This window comes from Leptinotarsa decemlineata, unplaced genomic scaffold (assembly GCF_025532065.1).
Source record: "Leptinotarsa decemlineata unplaced genomic scaffold, Ldec_3_MD MMD2_tig00026307_RagTag_RagTag, whole genome shotgun sequence".
Taxonomy (NCBI): domain Eukaryota; kingdom Metazoa; phylum Arthropoda; class Insecta; order Coleoptera; family Chrysomelidae; genus Leptinotarsa; species Leptinotarsa decemlineata.
The window spans coordinates 16566142-16592206 of NW_027412681.1; the positions used below are offsets into that span (position 1 = coordinate 16566142).

Here is a 26065-nt window from a genome sequence, read left to right on the forward strand (position 1 = left end):
TTCTCATTGGGATGATTTTATTCCAAAATTATTCAAACTACATCTAATATTCCTTTATATTGTCTAAAATCCATGGCAAAAATGAAATCACTCTTGTATATATTCCAGGACCCTCACCACAATCGGTTAGACCATAAGAAACGATTCCGAATATATAAGTCTGCTTTTTTCCATTGATTTTGACAGCTCTAGTCATTGGACCTCCTGAATCTCCAATACATGAATCCTTTCCTGAAATTATAGGATTTCATAAGAAAAGTTGGGCTATCAAAAGTCATTCTTCCAGGCGGTCAGAAACGTCTGGTCTACTGAAAGCAATTTTATAAATATTCTGAACGTCCCTTGGAAAAAAATCACATGTTTCGCTAACTCAGTATCTTTTTTCGTTGTGAATAACGTACTAAAAGTTCATACTTTACTCTATTATTTATATGTCTGTTTATGTTTTTCAAAATATGTTTTTTTCCGTCAACCAGCTGTCGCACCCCTACGAATGACAACCCTCAGAAGTCGAAACATGTGCGAGCTAAGACAAACGAGGTGATTCCTAACATGGATTGGGCGATAACAAGTGAAAATCTAGCGTTCAGCCTGGGGCTTGAACCATCGACTCACACATCGGCCGATTGACTGAGTGAACAAAGCACCCACGTCGAACCGCTCGTCTACCGATCGACCAACCTAGTAAACACAATTGAGACTACCTTCCCAGGTATTTACTTCATCATAATCACCTGAAGCATCTACCAACTTTTATATACCCAAAGTACATCTTCAATTATGATTACGTAAAGCATATGACATGAATTCTACATCAATAATAATTCTTCATCGGTTTCTAAAAAAAAAAGGTTCAACAGTGGTTCCATTTGAATCTAGTTGGTCATTCAGTGAAATTTTTGAATTTTTGAGTTGATTGATTTCCATCGCTACCAAATGATTTAGCTTTAAACCTTCATTTTCTATGTGTAAAATTTTGGAATATTCGTTAAAGATATGATTTTCTTCTGAAGAATGATTTCAATATGTTGAACTACAGAAATGTTCATAGACAGTCACTAGTCAATTTTTAAACATCCTTCGATTGAGTATTTCTTGTATTGGCATAGATATGTGGATGACGTATTGGTGTGTCTCACAGATACTAAGAGACAATTACATATTTCTCATTGGGATAATAACAAAATTCATGAAAATATTAAATTCACTATTGAAGTAGAAACAAACATTTCAAACCCAAACAATTTCTTGGATTTGACAATCAGTAGATTGAACAACAAACATGATTTTTCAATATATCCCATATAGATATTACTTTTCAATACGATTCTACCCATCCGCATCAACACAAAATAGCATCTTATAATAGCATGATTCACAGAGTAGACAATGTTCTTCTTCCAATCAGTAATTTTGATAAAGAACCCAATATCAATGAGCAAATTGCAGTAAACTGAATTAATAGACAAAATAATTTCAATTTCCAAAAAAGGCTACCCAAAAGCGAGTCAAGACGTTTTTCTCATTGATAAATTAGACAATCAAAATCATTTTTTGGGCAAGCAACAGAAAAAAGGGGCTTCATTTTTGAATAAACAAGATATTGAAATTGCATATAGAACAGGTGATACGTTGAGAAAATTAGTTTAAAATAATAAAGACAAAACATTCGAATTTGAAAAACCAGGAGTTTATAAATCAAAATGTTGAACTTTTCCGAATGTATATATTGGTCAAACTGACAGAACATTTAGGAATTGCACTCAGGAACATCATATGAACTATATGAATAAGAAAAAAAATTTAACACATTCAAATTCGATGATTTAGAAATTTCACAATTAGAAAATAAAGGTTTGAAGATAAATCATTTGCAAGCAATGGAAATCAATACACTCTAAAACTCAAACATTTTACTGATTGACCAACTGGATTCAAATAGATCTTCAACCGATGAAGTATTATTATTAATGTAGAATTGATGTAATATTCTAAAGGTAATCATAATTTGAGGAAGTACCTTAGGTATATAAAAGTTGAGGAGATACTTTAGGTAATCATGATCGAGTAAGTCCCTGAGTAGTTAGTATCAATTGTGATTACGTGAGGTATATAAATATTAGAGTGAAAAATTAAGTTTCCATAGGTCATTCACTATGTTAGCGAAACAGGTCGTGGTATTTTTCAAAAATAAAGTTAGTGGAGATCAAATCGTAAGGTGTAACGGCCAAATCAATCAGCTGATTAGAATTCAAACAAATTCAGTGATATCATCTACATAGGTTCAATTTTCCGAATTGTCCGGAAGATGAAAGAGAAAATGTAAGCCCTTGGGTGTATTATGTTTAAAAAAAATCTGTTTAAAATCTGTTTTTTCGTTAATCAGCTGTCGCCCCCATACGAACAACAACTCTCAGAAGTTGAGAAACTTGTGCGAGCTAAGGACTAACGAAGTCTTACCTTTTAATGTGTGATTCCTAACACGGTTGCAGAATTATCCCATAACGTATAATGTATAACGTTTATTTATCCAGAAACTCTGAAGAAAAGAATTCAAATTGGATTGATTTCTTCAGCGAATCATTGATAGCCAAGTATTTCACATGAAGTATTATTTATATCAGTACCAAAATCGAGTGATTGCAAGAATTGTAACTCCATTAGATACCCCATAAAACCTTTTTCGCTCTTTTTGACAAGAGGAACAAAATGTTTCAATATATTATTTGAATGACTTTTTAGCAGAGTAGCCAATGTTCCTTGACATTTCACTTCCATAATCTGAAAAATGAATGAATCTAAAATAACAGAAAATCTGTCCGAGTGCAATGAAGATCAAACTGAAAAAATCACTCCAAAAAGTTACTGCATAATAACATTTATTAACGCAGTAACTCATTGACGTAATTTTGTTCAGTTTATCATACTTGAACATATTCTTTGTTGAACCAGATTCATTTTTCAGGTAACGAAAGATTGATGAAAAAATTTTCCTGACCAACGGTTTTATTGAGAAAAGAGATAATAATGATGTAGATAATGCACTGAAAACTAAAAAATAATTCGAAAAGTCCTAGGTAGCAGTCATCACAACACTCTCCTCAGCAATCTACGGTATTGAAGTATTGATCAGTTAAAAAAATAATAAAATCGTTGGACTTTGCGTAACCTGAGTAAATATGTAAATACTGTGCCCAACGATTTTATTACTTTTTTATCTGATCAATACTTTGATTCCGTATATTGCTGAGGAGAGTGGTGAGATGACTCTACCTAGGTCACTCCCAATGAGTTTTTAGTACTTCTTTATTCTCTTTTTTTTTTCAATGAAACCATTCAACATGATTTTTATTAACTTATTTAATTTTTCAAGTATACAGTTTCTTATTCTTCTCATTCTGTTTGATTCATTCAGTGCCTTAGTATTACAAGGTAATATGTAACCCGTCATTTTCTAGTTGCAACTATATTGACTCTGCATTTTTCTCAAACCGAACTTTTATTCTACTAGTCAAGCTCTATCATTTGATATCATGAGTAATAATAAAATTTATTTTTAATTTTCTGGTAGTGTCAGCAGCTTTGCCGCTTGGTCGTAGAATTCTCATCATTGGTATTGAATAACAGTTTCAACAATATTTCATACAAACTTGAGCTTCATAAGTGAAATATCGTTATCCACCTGAAATAAATATTATATGCCTGCAGGTGAAACTTGCTATATATAAATCATCTCTAACCATTTTGTAATCATTTTTTCATAATAGTCCTAAAAATATTCTTGAATAACTCTAACACGATGGATTATGACATATTTCAACCAAATTTCTAACTTATGATATTCAGACCTCAGTATTTCTTAAAGCAGGTTTCAGCAAATAAGACTATTAGGTACCACAAGTTTGTGTTAAAATGAAAGCCTAGGATTTCACAATCCCAATTTAAAAATTTACATCTGCTTCATTTGGACGAAGATCTCATCATTTTATAGTTGTAAAAACGATGCATATCGATTATATCTCAAAAACCTGGGAACATATCAATTCTAAAACTACAAAAATGTCGGTAACTTATTTGAGTTACATTGTGATACTTTTCGAACTGGCTGTCTAAAAAAGTAACCATTCCAGGACAAAGTCTAATTAATTGTAAGGTAACAAAAACTTCGAATAGAGAAATATGTTGTCGACGAAGTGGTTCCTGAAAGGAACATAATTGTACATCAGCGCATTCCTAACCATTGTGAACTAAATTCGATCGATTTAAAATGGGCTCGAATAGAAATCGAAGTGGCGGGGCAAAACTTAACCTTAAAAATATACAGGGTGTTCCTTAAACACATGCTAATATTTAAGGAGGTAATTCTTAGACCCATTTTAAGAAAAAAACTTCCTATGGACGTATGTCCTAAACGCCTTAACTTTTGAGATACAGGGTGGCAAAGTTTTCAAAAATAATCAGTTTTTTAATAATAACTGAGATAATTTTGTAGACATCTTTGGCATATTTGGTATATATGTTCCATGCCTCAAGGCGCATTTTCAGATGTACACAAATTTGTATTTTTTCAAACAGTGGCATCCCTACGGGTTTCACATTGAATATTTTTGGAGAAAAAGTACTACGCCAATGCTTTCTTTTCAAAATAAAATCATTTTTAAAATCCTCATTTATTTTTGAGAAAATTTGATCTCCTGGTATTTCTTTGTCCGACGCATGATTTTCAATCAAAAAAATAAAAATCGACAGAAAGCAAATCAAGAAATTAGATCAATTCTAAAATGAATGAGAATCTGAAAATTGCTTCATAACGCATTACCAATTCCCTAATAATATTTGAAAACATAATCTGCAAAAAAATAAATTTTTCACGAAAACCAGTTTTATTTTATTTTGTGACAGTAAGTCTAAACGAATAGCACAAATTTGTTAATTAGTAATAATACCAAAACTGATTATAAAAATTGTTGGAAGTGGCCACCTGCACTTAGTATGCATGCTTCCGCCCTTCTACGCATGGAATTACGCACCCGTTCAAATATTCCCGGCGTATTTCGTATAGTTTCACACGAGGCAACTATTCGCTCTCTTAAATCTTCTAAAGTATTAACGGGAGTTTTATACACAACAGTTTTAAGGTGACCCCATAAAAAAAAATGTAAACTGTTGAGATCGGGGGATCTTGCTGGCCATTGCTGAGGTCTTCCGCGACCTATCCAACGATTAGGATAAACTGTATTTAAATGGTTTCGGACAATTACACTGAAATGAGCAGGGGCGCCATCGTTCATGTACCATATTCGATTCCTTAACGCAAGTGGCACATCTTCCAATAACCCAGGTAAGTCTTCTTCAAAAAAGTGTAAATAAGAACGACCATCAAGGCGTCCTGGTAGAAAAAATGGGCCTATTATAGTCTATTTCAAAAGAGTGTAGAGTAATAAATCATGAAGTGTCATAAAATTTGCCTGAATTTCGTTGTCGTCCATGGGCGTAGGCAAATCTTAGGATTATTAAACTTAATAATTAAAGTAAATTAAAAATTACAGACATAGATAATAATAAAAGGCCATTTTTGGGAAGTAATTTGGTCTAAAACTAAGTACCTACATGTATTTAGGTAAGTAAAATTTCTTAAAAAAAGATTAAGATTAATTTTAGTGGTTCTTGTAAACTTATTTAATATGCAATTTGGGTTCATATACTTGAGCATGATTTCTCAAAAAAGGGTTAACACTTAGTTCCGAGGTGCCATATCATTATAATAATCCCTTTTTGACCCTGCCCACCAATCATGCAATACCTATTAAACCCAGGTAATTAAGAAAAAGGGTTTAAATATATTGTAATGGTGTCTTAAACATTCGAGTTATAATAGTAATTGTTACTACACCAATTAAACGTACAGTGATATTGTGATATAGAAATAGTGAAAAAGTTATAAAATGGGGACATTTACTCCAAAGAAAAGAAGTGTAAAAAATTCTCCGCTATCTGTTTGCGAAAAAGTTATAATTTTAAATGTATATGATTGCATAAAACACGATCACCCTAGTTTGTCTGTGCAAGAAAGTGTTGAGCGATGTGCCCGAATGACTGGAATTGGACAGTCCACGATCTTTAAATTATTGCGAGAAAGAAAGATATCAGGCCAGGTAAGTCCATGCAAGAGAAAATCAGGAAGACCAATAAAAATCTTAGATGAAGACACCAAATGTGACATTCGAAGAAAAGTTCATTCGTTTTATTTCAAAAAGGAAATACTCACTCTTGAAAAAATATTTATCGAGATAAGCCAAGATAACGATATTCCTTTGATATCCAGAAAACTTTTATGGAAAACTTTAAAAAGTATGAATTTTGCCTGGGAAAAGCACAATCGAAAGGCACTATTACTGGAAAGTGATGAAATTGTTTGCTGGAGACGAAAATATTTGACAACTATAAAGCAGTACCGCAGAGAGCAAAAGAAAATTTTTTATCTTGATGAGACGTGGATAAACGAAGGTTATATAGTCAAAAAAATGTGGCAAGATAAAAATATAACAAGTTCTCGCCAAGCTTTCATAGAAGGCCTTTCGACGGGTATTAAAGTGCCTTCGGGAAAAGGGAAGAGGCTTATAATTGCTCACATTGGAAGCGAAGACGGATTTTTAAAAGAAGGTTTGTTAAGCTTTGAGTCGTGCCGGACGGGAGATTATCATGAGGACATGAATTCGGATGTCTTCGAAGACTACTTCGGGGAAATGTTAAAATTTCTTTCAGCTGATTCGGTCGTGGTTATGGATAATGCAAGCTACCATTCAAGGCGCTTAGAGAAGGTACCAACTTCAGCTTGGAGAAAGCAAGAAATTATTAACTGGCTGTCAAATAAAGGTATTCAGTTTGAGACGAATTCAGTAAAGAAGGAACTACTAGCCATAGTAAAACAACATAAATCTCGCTTCATGAAATATGCCGTAGAAGATGTAGCAGAAAAGTATAAAGTAACTGTGCTGCGCCTACCGCCATATCATTGCGAATTAAATCCTATAGAACTTATATGGGCACAAGTTGAAGGATATGTTGCAAGGCACAATACCACATTTAAAATGAAAGATGTCAAGGTATTGTTTGATCAAGCCATTATGGAAATCACATCAGAAAACTGGCAAAAAGCAATCCAGCATGTTTTAAAAGAGGAAGATAAAATGTGGGAACTGGACAACTTGGTCGATCAGGTGGTTGACCCTATAATTATAACACCAGGGGATGATGACAGTTCTTCGGATGAAGACTATACTGATGTAGAATAATTTAATTGAATTGTAAATATACTGTAGCGGGATAAGCAATCTGGACAGAGACCAGTGTATCAGTGACAGTGACACTTTTGCTTAGGTTAGGATTTAGAATTAAGGGTAGTCTGAATAATTATTTTCTCGGAAGGTTCTCGAAAATTGTACCTAGTAATCTCTAGAACATTCAATTAGGGTATAAATAGAGTGTTGTTAAACGTTAAGGGAAGTTCACAGTTTTAGTATTGTTCAAGTGTCAAATTGTAATAACGTATCCAGTAAAGTTCTTGTCGTTTTTGTGAATAAATTGATTTAAAGTCCCCACAAGTGTTTCAATACGTAAAGTTCGTTCGTGTGTGTTTGTGAGTATTTCCCGATTTCGGTTCGTATATATTTTATTGTTACATTTTATATTTTTTTAATAACACTGTTCTGCTGTATTAAATTTTTATTTCCTTTAATATAATTTTTATGAATGCATGTTCTTTTGGCAATTATCCCACTAGCGCGCCTCTGGCTCAGTATTTATCCGTCGATAACAATGGACAAATCCCTTAAAACAGGGTGATACCTACCTGCTCTTTATGAAACGACATAATTTTGCAATGCGGACTAGGAAAGTGACAGAATTTATTGACGGATCACCCTGTAGCGCTTTTGAATACTTAATGAGATTTTATTACTCTACACTCTTTTGAAATAGACTATAGATGATCACCTATAATTCCTGCCCATACATTAACCGAAAATTGGTGTTGGAAATGGGTTTCGGTTATTGCATGGGGATTTTCTTCAGCCCACACATGATTGTTATGGAAATTTTGAATGGCATTCCGAGAAAAATTTGCTTCGTCTGTGAACAAAATGTGTGTCTCAAACTGCGGATTTAGTGCAATAATTTGTAGATACCACTGACTGAAGTTCACACGCTGTGGAAAATCTCTGGGGAGTAATGCCTGCACTCTTGAAATATGGTATGTGTATAACAAAAAATTAACCAAAATACGCCAAACAATTTGATGACAAATATCCAGAGTTCTAGCGATCTTCCTCGTACTCGTCTCAGGATGTTCCTCAATTTCTTGCAGCACCGCTTCCTCAATTTCAGGAGTTCTTACTACACGAGGTCTACCTTCCGGAGTCCCTTTCTTGAAACTACCAGTTTCCCCAAGTCGACGATGAATTTTTGAAAAGGTTCGGCTATCTGGTAAGGCACGATTAGGATATCTTTCCTGATAAATGCGCCTGGCTTCTGTTGCATTACCATCGGCAAGGCCATATACGTAATGCATTTGCGCCATTTCAGCATTCGTATAATTTACCATATTTACTGATATTCAGAAAAACAGCGGACTACCAAATTAACTTCAATAACACTTCCAAATCAATCAAAACGCGCTGTGACAGTTTTTAACACCAACACCTTACTTTAAACCAACATCAATATTAGCTACTGACGTTTGTACATACAAAGAATTCGTTTTTTATTGCTATGGTGGGTACGCTGTTTTTTCTGCTTTTAATCTTTAAAAGAAATCACATATCGACAAACTCCATATTTCCAAAAGGTGCAGTAAATAAATTCTGCTACACGTCATTTATTCCAGGATAACTAAATTTATGTTTTCAAAAATTAGTAAGCGGTGCTGCGTTATGACGTAATTTTAATTGAGAAGAGTGCATCTGACAACAAACAAATACCTGCGATACCGCATCAGATTTTTAAGGAATTTATCCTTAAGTAAAGCGATTTTTAATTTTTTGAGCGAAAACCATGCGTCGGACAAAGAAAACCCAGCAAATCAAATGTGCTCAAAAATGTATGGAGATTTTAAAAATAATTTTTATTTCAAGATAAAGTAGTGGCGTAGTATTTTTTTCGCCAAAAATATACATTTCAAAACTAGTACGTACGCCACTGGCAGAGAAAATTAAGAAAATTGTACATCAGAAAATACGCCTTGAGGCATGGAACATATGTACCAAATATGCCAAAGATGTCTACAAAATTATCTCAGTTATTATTAAAAAACTTATTATTTTTGAAAACTTGGCCACCCTGTATCTCAAAAGTTAAGGCGTTTAGGCGTTTTTTCCTTAAAATGAGTCTAATAATTACCTCCTTAAATATTAGCATGTGTTTAAGGAACACCCTGTATAATGTAAAAGACCTACTAGCAACTGCGATATAAAATGTCCCGGCCGAGTCTTGGAAAAAATGCATTAGACATACGATAAAAGAAGAAGACAAAAAGTGGGTCTCGACACTGGAATGAACATTGCAATTGACCATTAATTAATATCTTGATTAATATCAATCGCGATAGGTGCTCATCATCCGACGAGTTTTCTTCAAAGGATAATAAATAAAGTGATTTTAAACTTCTTGTGGTGAGAGTGATTTATGTGATTATTTTTTGTGCGATTATTTTCAAAATTTCACAAAAAATCAAGATAGATCAAACAATTTTAAATGAACTAAATGCAAGCTTTTGCTAAAATGACTTTCGATTTTTTGTGAAATGCTGGAAATAATCGCAAAAACTATATCATTAATCTAAATGAAATTTGGTCTTAAAATTTATATCATGCCCTATTTCAGAGTATGAACATAATTCTTCATTCAACAAAACTTTGTAAAAACAAATAATGGTATCTACTTTTCTAATGAAGCATTTTCACGTTTCACTACTTTACTAACACCGTGTACATCCGATCTGGAATTTTTTATCATACAATCAACAATAAAGATTTCTCTTCTCTTAGCAACTCTATCCGTGGACACACTATATATTTTTTTTTATATATTGATATAATATAATTTCCATAAGTAACTGCAAGAGATAGATTGAGGCAAAAATATCACAGTCATTTAGAAAAATTTAGTGCCTACCACTTTGGAATAACGGTATAGATCATCCTCATCCTAACAACTAGGCAAAATAATTTCATTTCATTAAAGTGTGACAAAACATACATACGTTTTTACTCGATGTTTTCTCATGGGACCAATGGAGAATGTTTCTCAATTTGGGTCATTACAGCAAATGTAAGTTTGAACAAAATAAAGTTGAGTTCAATTCATGAGTTTTTCAAATTCACTTCGAAAAGTATTCAAATTGATGTTTCAAATGTTGGATTTTAATTTTTAAAGGAATTTGTTTTCAATTCACATATTGGCAACAGCGCCAATATCAAGTTGAAATAATTTATACGTAACTAGATATTCTACTTTAAAAAAGGAAAATTATCTTTATAAATCAACAATTAAGGAAAATATAAATATAGTTCAATACCACCTCACAAGCCACACAAACCACAAGCCACAAAATGTCATATGTTACAGAATGTCTCGGAACTCGGAACATAAGTAAACAGAACAGCACGCCTCTGAAACATATCATCTTTGTTTGTCTCATACAAGTAACAGATTCATTGTCCTTTATTAGCTATAACCGATGTTGCCAAATGGTGAAATAGAAACGAATCCCTTTAAATGTTGAATGCATTATTTCATTCCTCTTCTTTAAGTTTTTGAATAATTTTTCAAAGAAAAAGGTTGAAATGATGAGTTTGAAATGCGTTGTTTTAGAGTTCATCTATGAAAACTACTTGATTTTCGTCAGGAGGAACATTCCCCATTGCAAGCGGCCTTGTTTCGTCAGAGTTCTTTTTTTGTCGGCACTTTTTTGACAAGCGCCCCAATTTTTCGTCTGACCAATCTTTGTCGATCTTTTTGGGGACGACCACCCATCTTGATTAAAAAGAGTTATTTTCCTCTCGTTGAGAGTTCGCCTATATACAAAAAAGCAAGATAATCCTTAAACTAACCACATGCCTCTTTCCTTATTTACAGTAATATCAAAAATCATGAAAAAAGCTGTATGTCAAAATATTCTTGAATATTTGGATTGTATCAATATCTAAAATGCATATCAATTTTTTTAAGTGAGAACAGTTTTTTTGTAATATCACCTATGTTTGAAATAATGGAATCAAGAAACACGGGGAGTTTACTAAAATTTATTGTTATGGCTTGACAAGTAGTTTTCGTTCGTTGTTTTTCAGTTTTCTCACAGACTGTTTCTTACCAGTGGTTCACATGTTTGGGGAGAGTGGTGTGCGTCGGAATTACGACTATGACTACTCATTGCTTCGAGGTTCAACTCAAAACTTTTTAAGAACTCTTCCATTTGAAGAAAGATATTCTTGTGGGACAAACTTACTAAAACCGTATTTTTAAGTGGGACAACGCTCTCACAGCATCTCAAGGATTTTCCCGAAGTGTTTGTACATACATAATACGTACCTTTTTGAAATCCAACACAGTATTGGGAATCGACCATCGGATGTTTAAATATTGTATTACAATTTCCATCATTCAATACAGGGCCAGAGAAAAACATAAGCTTCTGAGAAATTTTATTTTCATTTGAATTTGTTTTTCCCCATCCAGCTATTCTGAAATATTTTCCCAACGGGTTCATACTCAACAGATTTCCACGTGGCAAACAAACCGGTTTTACGAAATCTAAAAAAAATATTGAAATAAATTGTTTTCTAATTTTCGATCTTGATTTTTTGATATGGTCAATGTCATATACCACATCAGAATGGTAAAGGGAAAGCAATAAGGCGACATTTCGATTGAAGGAAAATTAAATGGTCATTTGACGATTTATTCGAAAAATAATGAAAGTAAACAAATCTGGATACTCCTCAATCATTAATTATCTGAAATACATATACCATATATAGGTGGGAGAAATTTAAAAAATTAACAAAATTTTCAATGAAAGGAATCAACATTGAATTCATAGGCTCGTAGCTGTATTTTACCTTTGAATGTGGACCGGATTCTTATCATAATAACAACTGATTGTAGCTACATTTGCAGTAAAAATAGAACTAAAACCATTTTATATTTGAATCGATAAACTGCAAAAAAATGTTTTTCCAAATGTGATCAAGAATGTTCACCAAATGATGAACGCATTTCATCTCAGCGGAATCTATTTTCTCTGAGAATGAACTTAATTTTATTTTTGTATTACAAACCATTTTGATGAGTTTGAATCATTGATCTCACAAACAAAGTTAAATTATATCTACTTCATTCAAGGAATAACCATTTTGTTTATATATTAAACCCAATTGCATACACCTCTCAGTGTACGTGATTGGTCATTTTTTTTTTCAATTCGTTGCATTGATTTGAATACGATCACTTTTGAAACTATCCTTATATATACAATTGGCTTTTCCAAAAAATATTTCAATTTTTCATCCAATTTTCACTTTAAAAGAGGTCGGCTACCACTGAAAGTTTTTGAATACACCTCATTTCGGAAGGCAGTGTTGTTTTAAAAGTTTTGTCCGAGAATTATGTACTATACATTGATGTTGTTCATTTTCATGCAAGTTACTCTTTTCAGCTTATTACTATAAAATGTCGTTCGGTCAATTTTTCTCTATGAATTCGAATTGAACCAACGCATTGTCGAAACAGCCCGAAAAATCAACCTGTGTGAGTGAACGCACTATTCAACGTTGGTTTGCAAAATTTCTTTACGGAGATTTCAGCCTCGCAGATTAGCCCCGAAGTGGTCAACCGGCAGTAATTCAGGGCGAGGATATGAGGACCCTGATGGAGGCTGACCCATTACAAACGGTGCGTGTAGTACAGTCAATCTGTTCATATCTGTTTAAAATCTGTTTTTCCGTTAATCAGCTGTCGCCCCCATACGAACGACAACTCTCAGAAGTTGAGAAACTTGTGCGAGCTAAGGACTAACGAGGTCTTACCTTTTAACATGTGATTCCTAACACGGTCAATCTGTCAAATAATGACTGCAAAAATACCGATAAATGAAACTTGGTGAGTCGTTAGAGAATGATGAATAGTCCAGTCATTTTAGGGTGTTTACCTAGGAAAGCGGAGATACCCAGCTGTAAATTTGTATAAACTCTGTATTTTGGCATCATTAAAGTATTCTCAAAGTTCACATATGATTCGACGGCCGCAAAAATTGGGGGTCAAAAGTCAAAAAAAACGACTTTTTGCACGTTTTTTGCCAATATCTAGTTTCCAATGGGTTTTATGTTGATTGTATTCATTATCAATATTGTAGAGAATTAAATTTTCTACAACTTTTGTTTCGAACATTTTTTTCATACGTTGAATAGTTTTTGAGATAGAGGGCAGCGCGAGCGCAGATTAAATATTATTTGAAATCAACTGCTTGTCCCGATTGAAATCAGGTTATTTAAGGTTCATAAATTATTACTTAATAAATAATTATGAATAATATTCATTTTTTATCAACAAATGCATCATATTTAAATATTTTTTTCATCAATTATTTATTTTCAATTGAAAATCAATTCATTTAATAACACTTACCTGCCCGTGTAGTTATAAATTTGTAGAGGGAAAAATATATATTACATTAAAATTGAAATCTAATTTATAGTAATTATTCTTGAATAAATTAAAATGAATAGAATATAAATAAAATTTCAAATAATATTTTTATTAAAAAATCTCATTCGATACATTTGTGAATGTCAAAGTTAAAAAAACAGATAAAATAATTAAAAGAATAATGAGTTTTAATTTCAATTTTCTTCTTCATCATCGTCGTCGTCTTCTCGCAGCTGTAAAAATTCAAGGGCGTTATCATCTTCACTGTCATCTTCACCCAGATTCATTTCCAATTCTTCCATGATTTCTAGATCAAAGGACTTTCACTACTTCAGACTTCCATTGTCTAATATATAAAATGATATGAATTTTTTTTGCTCAATATAATTGTTATTTACAGCTATTTATTTTTAATTCTTCTTTGGTTGTTTCAGGGATTTCAAATCATTTTATATATTAGACAATGAAAGTCCGAACTAGTGAAATTCATCATGAAACATTGTCAATCATCTCCAAACAAACGGACCTATCTTCATTAACATCGGTCTCATATAGTACATACAGCATTGAGACAAACTTGCCCATTACACTGGCCACAAGCTGAAGAGCATTGCAACCCCGCTTTCCTGCATCCACATCTTGAACAACACCACTTTTGCAGTGTTTTTTTTTTATTTTTTAAAGAGCGCAGAAGTCGTATCACAGCCGCTTAAAGCGTGAAGGAACAAAATGTGTTTTTTAGAACTTGAATATTTGTCGAAACACTTAGAGGAGTATATTTCCGCTGCCAGGTATACATTCCAAAGTTATAAAAAATTTTAGAGTTTATAAATTTTAAACAAGATTTACTGAATTATTTTCTACTTGAAATGCAACTACCGTAAAAGAGAATGCTATTAAATTGTAATTAAAGTATATCCCTTAATGACTTTTTGAAATACAGGAATAAATTGCATTATTGAATTCATTGATCGGTTCATAAATGAAAAAAATATTTAAATATAATGTATTTGTTAATAAAAAAGGAATATAACTTATAATTATTCATTAATTAATTATAATAATAATTATTATAATTTATTCATTGATTAATTATAATTATTTATTATTTATAATGAGCTGATTTCGATCGGGACAACCAGTTGATTTCAAATGATATTTAATCTGCGCAAGCGCTACCCTCTATCTCAAAAACGATTCAACGTATGAAAATAATGGTTGGAAACAAAAGTAGTAGAGAATTCAATTCTCTACAATATTGATAATGAATACAATTAGCATAAAACCCATTGGAAACGAGATATTGGCAAAAAACGTGCAAAAAGTCGGTTTTTTCGACTTTTGACCCCCGATTTTTGAAGTTGCGGCCGTCGAATCATATGTGAATTTTGAAAATACTTTAATGATGCTAAAATACAATCGACCAAAAATGACTGGACAAGAAAGAAAGCTTACCTAGCGATGGCCACCTGCTACCTGTGACGGTTTTAGAAAAAACTCAAAAATATTTTGAAATTAACTTTTTCGAAAATTATGCATTTTACAGGAAAATTTATTCGACCAACAATGTAGAGGGCATCGTTATCCACAATTAATGTCATTGGTGCTATGTTGTACAACGAAAAATGTGCGCAGTAGGTGGCGCTAAAGTTCCAAAAAAAGTGTTTCTCCACTTTTTTGTTCTGAAATTTTCATTTTTCTGCTACGACCCAAATGAAAAAAATGTTCTTTTTAATTTTAGAAACACCTTTTATTTCAACGTTTTTCTCATACAACTTACCGTTTCAAAGATATAGTGTAATATAGCGCTGCGTGAACAGCGCAGTGGTGCTAACGGTAACCATTCAGTCATCTGCCATATTCTTCAAGAAACGCACATTTTTCAGTTGCTATGTGAGTTTCGGAGAGTAGAGACAGCAAAACTTTGCTCTGTGAAAATGAGTGAAAACATTAGTGTTTGCTTCATTTGTGACAAGTATGTTGTGGATGATGTGCGTCATGTGGGTGTCCGAGGTCGGCAGTCGTTAATACGAGCAGCAATAATTACAGGTGATTCTGAAATTCAAGAGTTACTGAAAGAGCATCCCAGTCCCAGACATTCACAGCAAATGCTATCGTCCGTACACCCAACACGAACGCGCTGCAGCAAAACTAATCAGCATAGATGTCAGCGTAACCCATTTCCTGCTGCTGATAGGTTTTTGCAACCCTTGAAAAATTGTTTTTTATTGTAATCGAGTGAAACCTCAGTGTTACTCAATTGTTATAAAACGAAAACATGTACATCGTAAAAGAAATATTAGTGTATTCAGCAATAAATTGTATGACATCAATTTGATTAATTTATCGACCTAATCCAAATTTCGCAAAAAATCAATAAAATTGTTATAACTTTTAACGTTTCCAATTGGATACTAAATTGTTTTTTATATCAAAATAAAAATACTTTTACAACTATTTTACATTTTATTTTACAAGAAATCATTCCGCTCAATAGAACAATTTATAAAAAAATTCAATCGGAAGGTATCCATAAAGGTCTAATATTGATAGTAATTTTCAGTAGTTATATGTTATAAACAATATAGATTATTACTTCTTGATTGAAAAAATGAAAATACAACTGTTATCTGCTCCGTGGCTATCAAACTTAGTGAAAGCGTAATAGTGAAATTTTCGTTTTATTAAGCTGCAGCTCTGAAACGGTGAGTTGTATGAAAAAAATTCAAAACAAATGTTTATAAAATTGAAAGGAACAATTTTTATATTTGGATCGTAGCTGAAAAATGAAAATTTCAGGACAAAAAAGTGGAAAAACACTTTTTGGGGCACTTTAGAGCCACCTGCTGCACACATTTTTTGTTGAACAACATAGCACCATGACATTAATTGTAGATAAAGATGCCCTCTACATTTTTTGTTGACGAAATTTTTCTGTAAAATGCATAGTTTTCGAAAAAAAATGCTCTCGAAAAGTGGGTGCTTACGAGTTACAGTGGAAATACCAACATAAAGCGACATAAACCAACATAAAGCAAGTTACGACGAAAATAATATTGGTCTCAATTCATTGTAAGACATGTGAAAATCACCCCACAATTACCACCCCAATCGAAAATAATCATTACCACTTCACAAACCTCTTCATTTAGGTACTTTGTTCTAGAAATTTGGCTGCTTTACAGTGCTTACTTTGAAAAAAATCAGCTTGATATGGAAAGAGCATTTCGAAATGATTCAACTATTATTTATTGGTGATACACAAAATATATCTATACTATGTGTTCGTCAATGCTTCGATATATATGTATCGAAAGTTTTTGTGAATTATTTTGACGCAAAGGCAATTTTTTGAGAGATTGCAAAGATGCGATTTCTATATCGAGCTCATTTGTTTTCAAACTAAGCACTATAAACCGGGTAAATGTCTGAATTATATTTCAAACATATTATTCTCAATTGCAGTGACGATTAGGTGGAGATTTTCACAATTTCCGCTTCAGAAAAAGATAGGATCAATATTATTTCGTGAAAACTCGTTTAGTTTTTATACTAAGAACTTTTATAAAACGGTTTTTTCCAGCACCATTTTGAAATGTTCCCAGTAATTGGGTGGGCTATATCAACTTTCCTAGAATTTTATCTACATTTTGGAAAAAAAATTGTGAGTACCGTTAATAGTAATCGAACTTCTTGCAAAAAGAACATGCTCGAATCTTAACCAAGTTTTGCCAATCTTACTATTCCAAAGGTAGAAGTGAATAAGGAACTATCTTACATACTTATTTCCATTTACCATTGAATTCAACGGGACCCTGCAATTGGACCAGCATTATATCATTTCGAAAATCATCGGTACTGTAATTGCTCAGGAACAGGTTTTTGATAAATATATTTTGAGTTTTGGGTGCACATCCCTGCATGTCACAGTTTTTGCTTCCAATACGATTTTCTCCCACTCGCACGCTGAAAAACATTTTCATTATTTTCTGTTTTACATGTTTGTTCTGTAACTCGTTTTATGAACTTGGTAATCAGAGAATGGTGACTGCGTATTTCTGTTTCACATATCGAATATAAAGATGATAAAAGTGGAAAGTTTCAATGAAGGAACGGTATCAGAGTAGAAGTTTCAGTAGCTTGGGAGCTAGTGACAGATTGTTCTGTCATTGGTTCGAAGTTGATAATTTCAACAATGCTTGTCCCAAAGTGAAAAGTATGGTAGACGTCAGTTGGGCAACCGTGGGTGCGTAGAGCAATGGTTGCATTTCACGCACGACATACAAAAATATTCTTTTCCAGTGATTTATTTCTGATCGAAAATTCGTCAGATGATAAATGCCGTAATACAAAAATAGAAGAAATTCAGCTGGCTGACAGATTGTGGATCACAAGTCAGAAAACATTTTCAATTACTATTTTGCTGATAACGTGTCAAATAATAGTTTATGTAATATTTCAAACAATTGGAATCATCAGCTGTCTATTGATTGGGAAAAATCTCGTCAAGCGAGGTAGTGATGGAAGTTGCCCCACTACACTTCATAGCACAATTATATGAAGCATCACTGACATTATCGGCTGGTCGCGAAAATCTGTCGATGGCCTCCAAACTGTGAACAATCAATTACATTCAGAAAAAGTGTTTGATTTTTTGAAATTATTCAAAACATAATAATGTTGTATGAGTAAAATTATTTGCGGAGATCATTTCCTCCATGATTATATGGTAGACTGGATTTTCTGAAGCTTACACATCTTCAATATCTCTTATGGAAGAGCTGCGGATTTGAAAGTGGAATTCAGGATCTCCTTTCTAAATCTAAAAACTAACACCACTATACAACTTTTTACCTACTAGAAAACTCGATTTTTCTTCAATTAAGGACTGCCTGCTCGGTACTGACGATGCCCAATGAAACAGCTGTCTACCAGTGGCTCTTAAATTGAAAACAATATGGAAATGATCAGAATGATACACATATATTTATCTTTTGATTTTCATGGAATTATTTCTCAGCAGCTTGACTGCACTAACCTTTTTCGATTCCATATCATTTCTAGAAACATTTGGATTCGTTTCCCGATGGCCTTCCAGGATAGCTTTCCAAATTTCTGCTAACGCAGTTGTCGGTTGATTGGTCAAACCACCAACACTGACATAAAAATCTGGCAAATTGACTTGGGTTTCATAGCAATAGGTGGTTCCACTTATGTCTCGCTTTCGTTTACGCAGTTATTATTATCAAGTACTTTTAACATTTTGTCTTCAATCGAGGACGGCCTGCACGGTCACGTCAACTCTAATTGAATTAATCTTTATAAGTTTTCAAGGATAGTATTCTTATAGATAATTAGAATGACTCGTGATGTATGTCTAGTAAACTTTCAATTACTCACATATTGAGTTCAGATCCACAATGAGCAGCAGTCAGTACATACAATTTCGTAATCAAAGCACCACCACATGTAAAAATGCGATGCATTCTTCCATGTTTCACGAAATATTTTCCCAATCTTACCATCCATGGGAATTGACCAAGATCAGCTTCCCTTCCTCCAATAATTCTAGGCTTCAGTCGTTCTCTCGGTATTCCACAAATATCATTGGGAATCAAGACCCACGCAGGGTGTTCTTCGATGTAATTTCTGTTATCAGATGTGTCTCCTGTTAAAGATATGGAAATTTTATAGGAATGATGACTATGACTATGTTGCGGAAAGGTATATATGAAAAGAAAAAAAATATTGCGAATGAAAATGTTAAACAATTTCAATCCAAAAATGAAGAATAGGTTTTCAACAGGAGGTTTTATTCAACAACTAGAAATGATTGATTTCACATTTTTTTAGCATGGTCACAATTTGATTACATTATCTAGTTACCTATATCTCTGGGCACAAACATTTGAATTAGAACAGGACTGGCAATATATACATTCGATCCTGTAGTATTCCGTTCAATTCTGTAGTACCACACAAATAATATAAATTTCCAAATCAAAAACATCCAGGTTTCCTCTGGAATATACTATAAATGTTGGATTTGTTCGTTTTCTTGATAAACTAACATATCTTCTCATTATTTCCTATTAGGGGGTATATACAGAACGTTCAGTACCATCTTTAAGCAGGGTCAAATAAAAATTACATTGAACGCACACTACTTCAGTGTGCTTTTTCATGGCAAATGATTTACACATCTCATTGTAATAGATATATTTTCATGTTCAGAAATGTAATATGTCTGATGACAGAAAGTTGTTTAAATCATGGGTATATAAACTTTGAAATCTGAAGGTCTCATATAATATCTAAACCTTCGGAAAATGAACTGGGAAGGCTATAAGGCAGACCAGAAAACTTGCTAAGATTGGATAGGTTACCTGTAGACCAGTTAATTAAAACTATCACTTTTACATACAACGGCGTTGTCCCACAGACAATAATATATCAAAAAGGAATGTTCTCTGAAGGAATATATGCGCCAGATATGATACTCTCGTAGGACCCTCCAAACCTCAGAAAAATAATCTGAAATGTCGAGGAAAATACAGTAACAAGAGAATAGAGAATGAAGAAATTACGAATCTGACACCGCAGTTCTGGATAAACACAGAGCTGGACATTCCTGAAAAACCGTCCAGAGATGATTGGCTGGTATCAAGGGAAGTTGTAGATTTAAAGAATAATAAATGGGTCGTAAACTTATTCCAACCATATTAGTCGCTGGGACCAGATATCATTCGCCCAGTGATGCTTTAAAAAAACAGCAACTTCAACTTAAAAAATGTATGTAATCCTCATAACCAGTTTTGCTCTAGAATAAACATCAGAAAGTCTTTGGCTCTCTTTTTCTCCATCTTTATACAGCAAATTTGGGACTCTTTCGAAGGACAGAAGAAAGCAATTGGGGAAACAAGACATCAAAACAGTTTTCAAACCCACCAGGAAGATACAACAAAGCCTCAGGTCGGCAAAAGATAAAAAGGACACACTATCAGCAGCAGGGGTCTATTGCGTAGCGTGCAGTTGTGGAAAGCTATACATTGTGTCCGCAAAGTATGGAATAAATTCAATATTTTCAAAACCAAAGGTCGTTTTACAAAAACTTGAAACACGTCGATTTTTAATTTTGATATTCTACATTTCACAACAAAATTTCATTATACGGGGGGATCCATATTGATGTGATGACGTCATCGGATTTTTTTTAAATGAAACACCCTGTATTCGGTGTCAGTTTTACATAAACCGTAACGAGCTGACATCATGACATTTCGGGTCTAACCATAACTCGAAAGATGTGCGCTTAGAGAATAAATGTTATTGATATGTATCTAATAAAAGTAGAAATCAATTAATTATTTTATATTTTTTTCTAATGATTATTTCAACAATGGGAAAGTAATTTAGTAATGAATACATGACTTCATTTCAAATGTTTCAACTGTAGTCCTTGCTGTAGTTGACAGTAACCGTGCCAACAAGTATTTCTTATTAATTTCAAAAAACTAGGCGGCTATTTTTTTTTGTTATTGTGAAATGTCATTATTCCGATTGACGTTCAGTAACTGTTAAATATGACAGTAGCTGTATTGATTCGAGAATTTTCTGTAGTATTGCTTCGAATTGATTTGAAGTAGTAACGAATTTAAGTGTGAAGCAAAGAATTGAAATACTTATGATGATTGGCTATGGAGACAGATCGCAAACTCAGATGGAAGTGTGTTAACTTATTTAATGTAAAATATCCAGAAAGATGCATAACGCAGCAGCAGTAAGTAAAATTGAAAAGAAATTTCGAGAAACTGGTACAGTTGAAAATGCACTCAAATCAGGTCGTCCTTCTGTGAATGATGATATAAAGCTAAATGTTCTACTTGCTTTTGAAGAAGATATGCACACTCCTTTTCGTAAGATTAGTCGTCATTTCGATCTCAGTAAAACAACTGTACACAAAGTATTAAAATTGGAAAAATGGCATCCCTTCAAAATCGAACTTCTACAGGAATCAAACGAGGATGATCCAGATAGAAGAATAGAATTTTGTGAAGCCATGATGGATAACTGTCACCGAAACCGTTTCCTTGTAAAAAATATATTTTTTTTTGTTGAAGCCACTTTTACATCAAATGGTGGGGTCAACCGTCAAAATTGTAGGTACTGGACCAAAGAAAACCCTCACTGGATGCGTGAGCATCATACACAATACCCGCATAAGGTAAATGTATGGGCTGGCATTGTGAGAAACAGGATCATCGGATCCTACTTTTTCGACGGTACTGTGGACGGGCCAACATACCTTCATTATATCTTATATCTACTTTGATTAATTTATTCCCCAGTAGAATTAATCCTGGAAGTTTTGATGAAAGTTTATGGTTTCAACAGGATGGGGCGCCTCCACATTATGCTGTAAATGTTCGAAGGTATCTCAACCAAATGTTTACGAACCGATGGATTGGTAGACGTATACACATTGAATGGCCAGCGATATCAACAGACCATAAAGTAATCCGTTGGATTTCTCTATGTGGGCCCATCTGAAGAATGTTGTTTATAAAACGGAACCAGCAAATATTCAAAAATCAAAAGAAAGAATTCGAACAGAAATAAACAATATTTCTCAAGAAACCATAAACAAGGTTCAACAAGAATTTATTCAACATTTAGGTTAGGTTAGTGTCAAATACAGCAAGGACAACAGTTCGAACATTTAAAATGGAGTCATGTATTCATTACTGGATTACTTTCCCATTGTTGAATTGATCATTAGAAAAAATTTAAAAAATCAATTAATTTCAACTTTTATTAGATTTCAATAAAATTTATTATGTCCGTTAGATCCCAAGTACCATACCTTTTCGGAATCAGCTCGTTACGGATCATCTAAAACTGACACCAAATACAGGATGTTGCATTTAAAAAAATTACCGATGACGTCATCACATTAATATGGATCACTCTGTATAATGAAAATTTGTTGTAAAATGTAGAATATTATAATTAAAAATGGACGTATTTCAGGTATTTGTAAAACGACCTTTGGTTTTGGAAATATCGAATTTATTCCATACTTTGCGGATACACTGTATATCGGAACCACCAAAAGATCCATGGAAACAAGGCTGAAGGAGCATGAAAGAAACTGCAGACTGGGTCAAACAGATAAGTCAGCTGTGGGAGAACACGCACTCAGTGAAGTGAACCACAGGATTCTGTTAGAAAACACAGGTATACTATAGTCGATTGGTACGGGAGACAATAGAGATCAAAAAACACACAAATAATTTTAACAGAAAAGAAGAAGCGAATATGGAATCCCATTCTAAGAAGTTCAAGGATAGCAAGCAGTATGACAGCAGGTAGAAAAGAGCCAATGAATGTTAACGACAAATTACCTGATTCAGGTACAGGTATACGCCCTCCAAACTACCTGACATAGCATAAATACGCGTTACAAAACCGTAATTTTCAGTCATCGAATAGTAATCCGGAATGTATAAACCTCTGATGAGGTTGTACAAGCCAAGGATAAACGGGGCCGTGCCTTTCAACGTACGATTCCTAGCACAGATACTCTATGTAATACATAAAAGATTATAGATATGAATTTTCAACGAATGGAACACTATGCAGAAGTAGAAAGCTTAAAACTGATCTCAAAAAATAAATCCGTTTCAACTAAAAAAAAATCAGTACAGCTGGGATCGAATCAAATAATCATCTTCACGCACTTTTATCGTACTTTGATGCACTCAGATGCACTAATGGAAAGACTTGGCGGTTTGAACTGAACACGATGAATCGGCTCTATACCATGATGATAATCCATGCATCTCTGGTCTGTTAACGGAACGAATGATCGTTATCGACAAACTAAGCAGAGTGCAATTACTTGCATAGCTGAAAGGAGCGGGCATAAACACATGACATAGAGACTGGTCGAAAACTGGAATTTACTGTGCGGGGAAGAAACTACACTTGAGTTTTCATCTCAGTGAGCACACATCAGCCTTGCTGGCTTAATTGTGCATGAAATTTCGCATAGCGAAGGAACATTTACTTGAGGCCTCAAGAAAATAAGCGGATCAATACCTTTCCAGACTGCCAGGCGACACTTGAGGTAATGATGAACGCGATAATGACATCGAAATGTCTGGAGATGTAGCGAAGAACTGAGAAAACCGCTGAACAGGAATAAATTGACTCTATATCGGGTGCCAGGACACTCGGGTGTCACAGACAAGCTGATGAGTTTACTACCATACATGGATCATAACTCCATAAATGGGGTTAACAAAATTTTTGGTATGAAAAAATATGGAAGTGTATTTCAAGAAACATGATGAGTACTTGGAATATCTACATACCTATAAACAAACACGAGAAAAAGGACTGTCCAAAAAGAAATTTGAGAAACTGCTTCAACAAATTAGGGATTGGCTCAGAGTAATCACTACCTACACGTTGCAGGCAATGCAACAAAAAGGAGCAGAGGCAGCTCGTCATATTTTATGCGAATATGAGTCACTGGATCACAGGAGGCAATCCAAACTTTGTTCAGGAATTATGTCCAAATATCCAGCAATAGATCTGTACGAACTAGTTCAGGAAACAAGATCGTTGGAATGAGTATCATTGAAAATGAAGATGAATAATAAGCCAGTGAGGCTGAGAGAAATAAATGATCCAGTCGGCTCACAATTAGTAGAAAAAAACGGCGATGATATAGAAAATAAAGTAGATGACACAGACAAATCATATTATCATGATCACCTCCTAATCATCCAGTCAGTGATTTTCAAATATCTGCTATTCGCAGGTCAACATCAGATACTGTGCTGAGCCGAATTACTCTCTGTTGTTAATTATTACTATCATTATGTTTTATTCGACCCACTGGTTATCATGTCAAACTCACCTGAGGTATATAGGATCAAATATAACCAAGATACAATAACTCTAAAAAACAGCGGAGAATGAAAAAAAATCATTTTGCCACTGAGAGGAAATAAATATTTTACGAGGTATAAAATAGTTCAAAACAATACAAATCACTTATCCAATTTATTGTAGCCTCACATAAAAATTGATTGCCTAGAATAATTTCGTATTGTTCTTTACTGTGAAAATTGGAAACGAATAACAAAATATGAAGCTTTCGAACAAAAGACGTGGTACAATGATACAATGAAAATTTTAATTGAATTTTTGTAGAATATGAATCGCGTCAGTTCCGTAATGTAACAGAGGTTTCAATGATGATCCAAGAATTTAGAAGACAATCGTTCTTCATAGAAAAATATTTGTCACATACTTTTGCATGTATACATATCATTATGTCGTTTACTGTTTACATTCATATTTATTTCCCATATTTTCATGTAATCATTATAAACGTTTTCAAAATAATATTCTTCGAGAGAAAACTCTACCACAAAATATTTTCTAACGATTCACAATGGGTCTGTTCTGGGTTTTCCCAGATTTTGTAGCTGCAAAATATTCCTATATATTTAAAAAGATTTGGGAAAGCTGAATACACTCATTTGAGTTAATGAATCGAAGAGGTTTTTGTATTAAAGTGTATAATTTTTAAAATTCTTGCAAATCGCTTTCGACTTTCGTCATCATCAGTGCTCGCCTGAAAGTAAGTGATCTAGTTGAAAAGGGAATTTAGTGATAATTGAAGTTGTAAAATTTTTTAAGGTTAAGAAATTTGAAAAAATTGTTTGAGATTACTTACCTGTCAGGCAACAGGAAGTATCAAATTAAGTAAATTGCATATTTGTAATATTTGACTTATATAAAACAAAATAGGCTTATAGCCAAGAAAATACATTTTTGGATTGAGGCCATGTGGTTCAGTCAAATTATCATTCAATCAGTCGTTCAATCAGAAAGTAAGCTTATACCAAAATTAGTACAATATTCATTCCTCAGATGGCAAGCACTTGATTCGGCAGATCATATACAAAGAAATGCAAGCAAAACGAAACAAATCACACTCCGAACTCGCTGAAATCGAATCTAAGAAGTAAAAAATATCAAACAAATTTATCACGTCTGCGAAAAGGATACCCAAGTCTTCCACACTAACACTTTTTGCTTCGCACCTTTCACCACACCATCCATAATGCCACTCCTGCCGCAGAACTGTAAACGTTAAACACGGCCTAGCTGAATGTCCAAAATTTGTAGATTTCAGAGAAGCCTTTCACATATCCAACTATATCAAGATCACATTAAGGAAAAATTTAAACACTGAAGACCTTTCCTCATACTTAATCCATATAAATTAAATAAATGCAAATACAACTATCATTATCGATTAGTGAATAATATTATTAACGAAATT

The 26065-nt window shown here is 33.4% G+C and overlaps 1 protein-coding gene across 2 annotated transcripts; it reads right to left on the reverse strand.

The window, feature by feature from the left end:
* LOC111513084 (CLIP domain-containing serine protease HP8) lies at window positions 1-24779 on the reverse strand. Of its 2 annotated transcripts, none has more exons than XM_074181196.1 (5): window positions 24629-24779; window positions 19102-19369; window positions 17498-17667; window positions 11587-11808; window positions 1-231 (listed from the first exon to the last, which is right to left on the reverse strand). In XM_074181196.1, exons 1-5 carry the CDS (start codon window positions 24699-24701, stop codon window positions 44-46), a joined length of 921 nt encoding a protein of 306 aa, XP_074037297.1. In that variant the 5' UTR covers window positions 24702-24779; the 3' UTR covers window positions 1-43. The 2 variants fall into 2 exon arrangements, with proteins under 2 accessions (XP_074037297.1, XP_074037296.1); XM_074181195.1 differs by lacking the exon at window positions 24629-24779 and adding an exon at window positions 19588-19624.
* Between the last annotated feature and the right edge of the window lie 1286 nt (window positions 24780-26065).

Coding starts and splice junctions, on each gene's coding strand:
- LOC111513084 (XM_074181196.1), bottom strand. CDS start 24,701: ATGATTTTTTTTCATTCTCCGCTGTTTTTTAGAGTTATTGTATCTTGG. Junction 19,370..24,628: donor TTTGATCCTATATACCTCAG/GTGAGTTTGACA, acceptor TATCTTTAACAG/GAGACACATCTGATAACAGA. Junction 17,668..19,101: donor TGTGGATCTGAACTCAATAT/GTGAGTAATTGA, acceptor AATGTTTTTCAG/CGTGCGAGTGGGAGAAAATC.